Below are 10374 nucleotides of genomic sequence, written 5' to 3' on the forward strand. Positions count from 1 at the left end.
CGAAAATGGGAGCTGATAGATTACGTCAACCACAAAGAATGGTTGATGGGAGGTCCGGGGGAGTGGAAGGACTACGTACCTTATGGACGGATCACGGATGTCAAGATGGGGAAATGACAAAATCGATGAGGGTTTACCATGACAGGCTGGCTTAGCCGGATCCAGGGGCCTGATGTTGCCGGAGACCGACGGGGAGCGGCGCTGGGGTGAGATCGAGAGGAACGGCAGAGGATCACAGTGGCTGATCTATCCCAGAGGTAGAAATGAAAGTTTAATTTGTGGCCTGCAAAAAAAAAAACAGTGCTGACAGGTAGCCCATATAATCTCCATGATCGAGACGCCATACGATGAGGTAGTATTTATTTTGTTTCGTAGCCGTAGGTCTGCTCCGAGATATTCCAGGCGCACGCGGAGCCGAGCGTCGAGCCCACTAGCAGCAGGGCGGGCGCGGCGCCGTGCCCGTGCGATGCTGTACGGAGCATCCCTCTCATCAGGCAGTGCCCGGAGTCTCCCGCAGCAGGCTGCAGCTGGGGAGACGAGCCCCCCGAGCTCACACACACCGGCTACAGATCCAACTCGGAGCTTGACGTTGACGTTGACGGAGACATGGCCAGGTTTCAGATGGCGGCCTGGCCTCGGGGTCAAAGTCCACGCCCACGGACACGGTTTGCGCCTGCGGCCGGGCCGGGGCGCGACTGCGCGAGAAGTTTCGTGGCGGAGCCGAGGCAGCTTCGTCTACCTCCGCAGCTACGCGACGCGCAGCGGGGTCAAGTCTTCGTCGTCAAATAAAATATGAAAACTCTCCCTCCTCCTCCGCACGGTTCCGTTCCGCCTCGCCCGACGCCGCCCGCTGCCCGCCGCATTTAGCTAAGCTGCGAGCTCACTCGCCGAGACTTTGAGAGTGACCGAGATAGCTAGCTCGTGGCGGCCGCACGGGTGGCGAGGTGAGCGCGAGGCGGCCGGAGATGGCGGATCCCGACGGCGCCGGCGGCGGCGTCTCGTGGGAGTGGGAGTACAGGCTGCGCAAGTACCTCCTGCTGCTGGCCACGCTGGTGGCCACGGTGACGTACAGCGCGGCGTTCAACCCGCCCGGCGGCGTGTGGCAGGACGCCGACCCCGGCCGCGGCCGCGTCGCCGGCGACCCCATCATCCGGGAGACCAGCTACGCCCGCTACCTGGCCTTCTTCTACAGCAACGCCACGGCCTTCGCGTCCTCGCTCGTGGTCATCGTCCTCGTCCTCATCCTCGCCGCGCTGCACGAGCGGGGGAGCACCAGCCTGGCGCCGCTGCGCACGCTCCGCCTCGTCATGGTGCTGGACCTGCTCAGCCTCATGGGCGCCTACGCCGCCGGCACGTTCCGCGACGCGCTCACGGCCGTCTACTCCCTCGTCCTGCTCGCCGGCGTCGTCGCCTACCTCGCCGCCCACACGGCGCTGGCCTGGCGCCGCGCGCACCGGACGGTCGACAGCGCGCCCGAGATGCTCCGCAAGGTGCTCATGCTGCTCGCCACCTTCGCCGTCAGCGTCACCTACCTCGCCGGCCTCAGCGCCCCGGGGGGGTTCTGGGACAACGACGAGCGCGGCCGCCGCCCAGGCCGGGCCATCCTCAAGGGCGGCCGCCACGACGCGCGCCTCAAGGCGTTCTTCGTCTTCAACACCACCGCCTTCGTCGCGTCCCTGCTCATCATCGTCATCCTCCTCGAGAAGAAGCTCTCCTTCAGCCAGAACGTGCGGTCCTTCGAGCTCTACGGGTTCATCGCCGTCACGCTCGTCGGCCTCGTCGGGGCCTACTCCGCCGGCAGCTGCCGCGAGATCGACACCACCATCTATGTCAACTCTCTGGTCGGTGCCGTTATCGTTTTCATCCTCATTCTGGCCGCCATTGTTAAGTTCTGCGAAGATGCCATAAAGCAGAGCAGCTTGTGCAAACTGCTCAAACGCATCCGTGATGAAGTGTCCGGATGGCTGCGTGACACAAAACCATCTTGTTTGGGGCAGCAGAGCACTGAAGAACCAAACACCGGCAATGCGAACGGCAGGTACTATTACAGTTAATTCGAGATTCAATTCTGTTTTCTCAGCAATTTAGACACTGATTGTTAAGTTTCTCTGCGATTTTGTCAGTGTTGAGCAGGAACAGACTCAAGCGTTGGAGAGGGCTAGCTCGCTTGTTCTGCTGCTCGCCACTCTGGCAGCGGCCATCACCTACCAAGCAGGGCTGAACCCGCCGGGCGGCCTCTGGGAGGACGACGACGGCAGCGGCGGCGGCCGGTACATGGCCGGCGACCCAATCATGCTGACCACGAATCCCAGGCGGTACAAGGCCTTCTACTACTGCAACTCGGTGGCCTTCGTGGCCTCCCTGGTCGTCATCGTGCTTGTCCGGAACAAGACCCTGCACCACCACAACGCTCTGGAGACCGCCATGATTCTGGACCTGCTGGGCCTCATCGGCGCGTACGCCGCCGGGAGCTCCCGGGATGTGAGCACCTCCGTCTACGCCGTGGCCTTGGCCGGCGCCGCCCTCGTCTACGTGGTGATCCATCTCGTCTTGCTGGACCGCAAGGACGGCAGCACACGACGGCATGGTCGTCAAGCTCCACCGGAGGAGGAGGAGGAGGAGAAAAAGGCTGCGCAGCTGGAGAAGAGGCGCAAGCGGCTGCTCCTCTTCGCGATCTTGGCGGCCACCATCACCTACCAAGCCGGGCTGACCCCGCCGGGCGGCTTCCTGCTCAACGACGACGATGGCCGTGCCGGCGACCCCGTCCTGCTCAGCAACTACCCGCGCCGGTACAAGGCCTTCTTCTACTGCAACTCGGCGAGCTTCATGCTGTCCATCGCCCTCATCATCGTCCTCGTCAACCCCAACCTCTACCGGCCGGCCATCCGGACCAACGCGCTGTCCGTCTGCACGGCGGCCGGCATGATGGGGATCATGGGCGCGTACGCCGCCGGCAGCACGCAGCATCTCAAGACATCCATCTACATCTTCGCGCTGGCGGGGTTCGTCCTCTTCGTCGTCCTGGGGGTTGTCGTGTTCTTGGCGATCCATGACAGAAATCTCAAGAGGGACAAAGATAGCAGGAAGAAGAGTTCCACGGAAGCCGACGGCGGAGCAGAGAAACCCATGGACGACAATGCTGACTTGGAGAAGAACATCAAGGCAGGGGAGCCTTCTGCTCCTGTGACCACGGTGATGACGGCAGAGGAGAAGGTGGAAAAGGAGCTGCACGCCAAGCGCAAGTACCTGATGCTGCTGGGCATCCTGGTGGCGAGCGGGACTTACCAGGCCGGGCTGGCGCCGCCGGGCGGGGTCTGGCAGGACGACGGCGGGGGGCACGCCGCCGGCAACCCGGTGATGCACGACAACCGGAGGCTCCGGTACCTGACCTTCTTCTACAGCAACTCCATCTCCTTCGTGGCGTCCGTGGTGGTCGTCGTCCTCCTGCTGCCGCCGTCGCTGCACAAGAAGTGGTGGTGGCGCTGGTGGCTCGGGGTGATGAACACGACCATCGTGTTGGACCTGCTCGGCCTCCTCATCGCCTACGCGGCCGGCTCCAGCCGGTCGTGGAAGACCGCCGGCTACGTCACCGCCCTCGTCGTCGCCGTGCTGGCCTACTTCGTGGTCCACGTGGCGTTGTCGTGCTTCTTCAGGAGGGGCCAAGAAGACATCCTCGGCAACTCCGGCCAGCAGAACGAAGGGGCAAACGGACAGGTCCAGCTCGCTCAAGCTAGCTGAAGCTGGGTGTTTGTGCAGTTTATTTTCTTTTCTTTTCTTTTCTTTTTTCTGTCCCGTTCTGTAGAGTAGCGTGCTGCCTCTGTTGATGTGCTCTTCTTGTTCCGTATTTAGTTGCCTCCTGTAAAGTTTTTTAAAGAACATCTTTCTACATTTGAAGTAGTAAACATAGACTAATCACAAAAATAATTACAGAACTCGTCTGTAAATCGCGAGACGGATCTAATGAGCCTAATTAATCCGTCATTATAGGTTGTTTAATGCAGCATTACTATAGCAATTTAGCATCTAATTACAGCCTAATTAGGTTCATTAGATTCGTCTCGCGATTTACAGGCAGCAGTCGCAATGCGTTTTTTATTTCATCTAGATTTAAATCTCCATACAGGTGCCGGAAAAAAAATTGGAATTTTGATTTTTGAAACTAAACACGGCGTTAGTTTTCTCCCCCTTGTCAGGCCTTCAGCTTTCTGAGATCCAATGGTGAGGCACTTGTGAATGTGATGAGTTTCCTTTTCCCTAGCTGCAGCATCTTACCCTGCAAGCAAGGCCTGTTTTACTTGCAAAATTCTAAAACTATCACATCGAATAGAAATTTTATATGCATGGAGTATTAAATCTAGACGAAATAAAAAAGAAGAAAGCTAAACGTTGCTCAGGTGTTTGTACGGGCTCCAGCACCCGAATTTTGCAACGTCCGATCTTTGGCTGAGTTGTTCCTGTGCGTTGGATGTATGTGGTGGTTGTCGGTTTTTTTTGTCTGGCTGCATGTGGTGGGACCCACTTGTCAGTGTCAATTGTTTGATTTTTTTAGGAACCGCATGTTTTATTTCGTTGATTCCTTTCCCCATTTCTTCCATTTCGCTTTCCCCTTTCTGTTTTGCCGCTCTCTTCTCGTCTCTTCCTGGTAGCTCTCATTCTGCTGCTCAGGTCAGGCGATTTGCTCTTCCTCCTCGTTGCTTCTATTTGGTTGGTTAATTTGATGTTGTTTGTGCATCGATTGCTCCTTGCCTTGTTGTTAATTTCGTTCTTATTTTGTTCTTCTCCCCCTATCTCTGCTTAGTTTATAGGTGGTTTGGGATGGCGATTCATAGATTTCTCTCCTAACTCGTGCTTTTCGCTCATGTATTTGTAGGTGTTTACTGTGTATTGTTTGATTTCTGCGCTTTTCCCCTTCGATTTGGTGCCCGTTTATGCTCGTTGTAACCCCTCGCTTCTCTGCTTATGCTCCTCGAGCTCACTTTGTATGATTGGCTTTGTTTAGCTTCCCCGCATTTTTTGGTTACTTCCCTTGTCGATTTTGAAATTGTTGCTCCTGGGTTGCTTGCTTTCTAGTGTTGTTTTTTTCTTCGATTTTTTTGCTGTAATTTTTTATACTATTATTTGTTCCTCAGTTGTGTTTAGTTACAAGGATACTGTCGATTTGCAGATTGTTCCCTGTTATTGTTGATTTCCAGTTAGTTTATTCAATTGATGTTAATTTTCAACTAAAGAGTTGCAGATCCTCCCTTGTTATTGTCTTCTAGAACGTTCTCTTTCAATGATTTGTTCCTGTTTCTGTGTAATTTAGCTAGGTTTTTTGTTGAATCAATTTTCTGTAGATTTTTTTGATCTATCTTATTCGAAGCAATGTTTTACTTTACTCTGTGTAATTTTTTTTCATATTAGCTTAGTTCTTACCTAATCCTTTTCCGTTCATGCAGTTCCCCCTCAACCTGCAACTTTGTTAGTTTAGTGAAATGTTTGGTTTGATTTGAAGACCCCCTAGACCCCTTAACGTTGTTAATACTGATTTATGATGGTTTCGTTGATCTAGTCATACCTTATCTCTTTATTCTCTATATATCTTAATTTCATGGTTGTGTAGTACTATGAATTTCATAGTTATGTATTGCTATGACTTTCCGTTGTTTTGCTTGGTTAGATGTTTGATTTCTATTTCGTACTGACCCTATTAATTTGTTTATTAAATTTTTCTAATTTAGTTCTATTTCGTACTAACCCCGAGGTGCTCCATCGCCTGCCGCTTCGGGAGCTTCGTCAGCGCCTGAGCTGGCCCGGGGTCGGGTGATTGGGCTTCGAGGAGCGCTTGCACCTCGCTGGTAATCGCGAGGCCGAATGCTACGCTGGGATGGAGATGTTGATGACGCGCGGGATCGCGCCACCGGGCTGGCGCTCGTCAACCAAGCCGCTGTCGCTAGGGACTCCGGCACGGCGTACTTCTTGGCAATGCTGCAGTACCGTTTGAACCCCGCAGACCACGAAGCGCTAGCGCTGCTCCATGGAATCAGCGGCGGCCCGTCGCTCAGTGACGGCCGGTGGGAGAACCACGGCCTGTCGCTGCAGCGATACTTGGTCCGGCAGGACCTCCACACAATTGCCTACCGGCTCTAGCTTCCGGATCGCGATGTCGACCCATCAGGGATGCTCATCGAGGGTCCCCATGTCTGCACATGGGCGCAATACCGGCGCTGGGGGGATGCGAGGAGTTGCATCATCCGGTATTGTAGCGTGGAGTGCCGCATCCGTCATGAGTTCGACCTCTGGATGCGGTACTTCAATGGCCCGGTGAGTTACGCCTTCAGCAGGATGTGAGACGCGCCGCAGCATTGTCGGAGCGTGGAAACAAGCAAGTGATGATGCTTGGTGCAAGTTGTATATATGTTGTGTGTCTGTGTTTGTTTAATTATATATGATGTTGTGGTGATGTATCGTATATCTAGCTAGCTATCTGGAATGATCGGATTTGTATTATATTATATACATATATCTAGCTATCTGGCATGATCAAACATGCATGGTCCACCGTGCATGAAGTGTCCTGGACCTCATCTCATGTGTGGGACCTGCATGTCAATCTCATAGAACAGAACGCACGGAAGGAAGACGCCTCTTGGTCAGCGCGACGGGTCGTCGCCCCATCATGCGGTGCGGAAAAACACTGCTGATTTGATGTGACTGATGCAACTTGACGTAGTGACATAGTGTGCTCTCTCTTGCCGCCTACCACGCCTACTGACGTAGTAGTGACATATACTAGTGACGACAAATGGGGATTCTTGAAAATAACCCCAATTTTTTTTAATGGGAAAGGAAGTTCAGGAGGCGCCGCATGTCGGGAATTGGCATCGGGCTCGGAGAAAGTTCATAAAGCAAAATGAACTAAATAATTCATGAATCAATCAAAATAACTGAAAGGCAATATACACACAGAGTACATTAAAATAATTCATGAAGCAGAAGCAATAATAATACGTGTATATATACACACACAACTTTTACTAGCTACTATTTCACTACTAATAATATTCCCTTTGGTCAAAAATCCCACAGAACATCTCGATTTCACCACAAAGACGGCAGTCCTCGCTGCAAAATCGAGCTGCTGCCGGTCATGTACTGATTGATGAGTTTGAAATCCATTCTTCAGGTGTACTTTTACTTGAATTCTGTAGTGAATTCCCAGAGAAGATGTGGCGGGCTACTTGATTGAAGCTAATTTTTTATAATTTTGGTTAATAGGGAACCATGTATTCTATAGATGTCTTTGTTAACAAAAATCCATGATGCATGATCAGTTAAATATTTTTCTTAGCAATGAATGGCCGTTGACCATTTGGAGATACCACAAACACATTGAATCGTCGTAAGCAACAATCACATGAGACACTTGTTACCCATGCTGTGGGCGCAGGTATTATTTTTTCATGTCTACTTTTAATAAAAAAATGTAATTATAAGCTTTTGTACTTCATTGTTGTGATGAATAAACAAATGATATGTTCATGATTGTTTTAGAATTGCAGGTGATTCCACTGATCAAAGGGAAGCTAAGCGGCAAAGGGCAAGAGAGAAGTATGCAAAAAGGCGAGAAAGTTACCAGCGCAAAAAGGCTGAGAGATAAGCTGCACGGGATTGTCGGGTACCACGATTAGGGACACCCTAATTGGGGTACTAAGATCACCCTAAAAACACAAACACATATTAGGCAACTGAGCCCACGAAGGCCCACGACCTCATTCCAACCTAGAAGAAGGGAAAGGACTCAAAGAAACCCAGCATGCGGCCCATCCGCACCCCCTCGGACCCGCGGGGCGATCTCCGCCTCGCTCGAGGGCTCCCATCGAGACCCTCGACTGCGCCCCGCATCTCCGCCTCGCTCGACGGTAGCGAACCTACCCTCGAGCGGGCAAAACATCTCTGCCTCGCTCGTGGGTAGCGAATCTACCCTCGAGCAGGGCAAATCATCTTCGCCTCGCTCGAGGCCACCCCTCGACGAAGAAGACAAACGTCCCTGCCGCTCACTCGTCCGTCGTACGGAGGCATTAAATGCCAACCACTCCTCCACAGCGCCCAGGACAGACGACATCAGGCCGCCATTCCCCACAGTGGCTGTGACCGGAGTCCCGTCCGCCAACTCCGATCACTGCTCCGCCATCCTGGACGCTGTGGCAGCACTGTGGGACCTGCGACACGGGACGAGACGTGCTCGGCACAGCTCCCGTTACTATTCTGCCAACTCCGGCTGTCCGGACTCCACCTCACCACACCTACGGCCCCGGACCCGTCCCCTGCTCGGGAAGGGGTCCGGTGTCGCCACGTGCCCCTCAAGGAGGGACGCTTAGCACCAGCAGCCGGAGTCCCGGACCTCCCCCCTCGGGGGGTCCGGGATCTCCATGTGACTCCCGAACCTCCTTAGTGCACATGCCAGCACCCCGTCCAGGGGAGTCCGGGACCGCCGCGTGCCTCATCACCGCTGGTGCACGTATATATGCAAGACCCTGACCTGCAGGGCCCACGGAACGCCGCCACGCTACATTTGGAAGACGGTACACCCTACAGCGACGACCACGCCCTCTGTTGGGGCTGGCAGGACGCCGACGCGATCTCCGCATGACAAGGACGATACCTAGGATGACTGCCACGCCCGACGCCATGCCCCACAGTGTACTTCCTACAGTGTTCGACCACTGCACCCCCGCGATTCGGGGAAAACGACGACTTCCACGATCCCCTGCGCATGTACACCGTCCCTCCTTGTGACAATAAATGGAGGAGGCGGGCTTCCTTTAAGGGAGATCGTCACCTTAGACGTCGAAAACATCACGCGATCGGACCCACTCGATAGAACGCAACACTCAGCATCACTGAGAACCCGATATTGGCATTCGCCTCAATTGACTTCTCCTCTAGCAGAGACCTGGGGGCTTCCCTCCCTCTCTCGCCTCGCCTGTACCCCCTACTACTGGCACCTCCGGTGCAAGATAATACAGTGCCCTCGCACACCCCCTTGCTGGACGTACGGCCCCGCGGCCGGAACCAGGATAAACCCGTGCGTTACTGTGTTGCCTCTTGCATCAACATCTGGGATGAGGAAACACGCAGCATTACTAGTTGAGATCCGGACCGCCGGGTCAGGACACTGACAGTTGGTGCGCCAGGTAGGGACTCGCTGCATGACATTTTCTCTTTTGTTCCCATTTGACCTCCAGGGATGGCGAGCAGATCCAACCCATACCCCATGGGCGTCTCGGATCCGCTCCTAGCAGGATACGTTATCTGGTTTGGGAGTCTCGAGTTCAGAGCAACCGGCAATGGTTATCTCATGGAGCTCCTCTCGCCCAGACGCAACCCGGACACTCCGACTTCACCAGCCCGGCATAACAGACGCTCGGCCTAGCACTCGAAACAAGCGCGCGCAGAGCGGCGCCGGGCGGCACGCTTCAGCTCCCCTACGTGGGTTGAGGTTGCCATGTCACGGCTCAGCGTCGCGGCCGACGGGGCCATCGCTTCGTCATCACGTGCTTCGGCATTAGCTGTGCTGACACCATCGTCAACTGCAGCCCTAGTGCCTCCCAGGGGGGTGCGACTGCGGCGTCGCCCTTCCCCATCGGGATGCGCAACGCTGCGTCCTTCACTTCTTCGTCCAGCACCAACTTCGCCGAGTACGAGGATCTGCCGGATCATCACCTCCTGTCGATCCGCAGTCTCATCGCATCATCTCCTAACGACTCCTACACCGAGACGGCGAGCTCGATCACCGACGACATCAACTTCTTCATGGACAACTTCACGACCGAGGACTACTCCGGGGTCCACGACCCCGGCGCTTTCCGCTCATTCCAGCTAGCGACGGCTTACTACCTCACCTGCTCTGAGGACTCCAGCGAGGGGGATTACGATCCCGCCCGGGAGTGCTTCATGGTCCAGCTCGCGGACGGGCAAGAGGACAACGCTCTGGGCAATGACGGGAACGGAGGGGCAGACGCACAGGCAAACCAGCCGATGGCGCCGGCTGAGGCCCCTTCTTCTTTGTCAAGCTCGGCGGTGCGGCAGGCACAGCTGGCGCAGCTCAAGGAGCTTCAAGCCAAGCTCGACAAGCAGCGTCGGCAGACTCAGGAGCTGCGCACCGCACTCGAGCAACAGCACATTGCGTGTGGCGTGCATGCCCAGGCGGCGGCACGCGTTGCCCGGGAGCGGATCCTTGCAGATGACAATGTCGACAAACCTCCAGAATTGAAAACAGCTGGTGAAAAACTCGTCGCTGTGGCCTACCTACTCCAAGCGATGCCCGAGCCGTCAACGACTTCGGGTCGCAACCTGCGCCGCGAGACACAGGCGCTCATCGAGCAAGCTGCT

At 54.8% G+C, this 10374-nt stretch overlaps 1 protein-coding gene across 3 annotated transcripts; it reads left to right on the plus strand.

Moving 5' to 3' along the window:
• Positions 1-798: 798 nt before the first annotated feature.
• On the plus strand, positions 799-6527 carry LOC120699266. 3 transcript variants are annotated; one of them, XR_005685352.1, is made up of 4 exons: positions 799-2038; positions 2124-3838; positions 4172-4665; positions 5721-6527. XR_005685352.1 is itself a non-coding variant. In XM_039983194.1 (2 exons), exons 1-2 carry the CDS (start codon positions 966-968, stop codon positions 3736-3738), a joined length of 2688 nt encoding a protein of 895 aa, XP_039839128.1. In that variant the 5' UTR covers positions 799-965; the 3' UTR covers positions 3739-3844. The 3 variants fall into 3 exon arrangements, 1 of the variants encoding a protein (XP_039839128.1); XR_005685351.1 differs by having other exon boundaries at positions 4172-6527; XM_039983194.1 differs by lacking the exons at positions 4172-4665; positions 5721-6527 and having other exon boundaries at positions 2124-3844.
• Positions 6528-10374: the final 3847 nt, after the last annotated feature.

Source organism: Panicum virgatum, chromosome 3K (assembly GCF_016808335.1).
Source record: "Panicum virgatum strain AP13 chromosome 3K, P.virgatum_v5, whole genome shotgun sequence".
In the NCBI taxonomy this organism is placed as follows: domain Eukaryota; kingdom Viridiplantae; phylum Streptophyta; class Magnoliopsida; order Poales; family Poaceae; genus Panicum; species Panicum virgatum.

Bases quoted from the DNA above. Each gene is read 5' to 3' on its own strand.
- LOC120699266 (XM_039983194.1), top strand. From the start codon at position 966: ATGGCGGATCCCGACGGCGCCGGCGGCGGCGTCTCGTGGGAGTGGGAG. The intron at 2,039-2,123 runs GTACTATTACAG...CGATTTTGTCAG, and splicing joins ACCGGCAATGCGAACGGCAG to TGTTGAGCAGGAACAGACTC.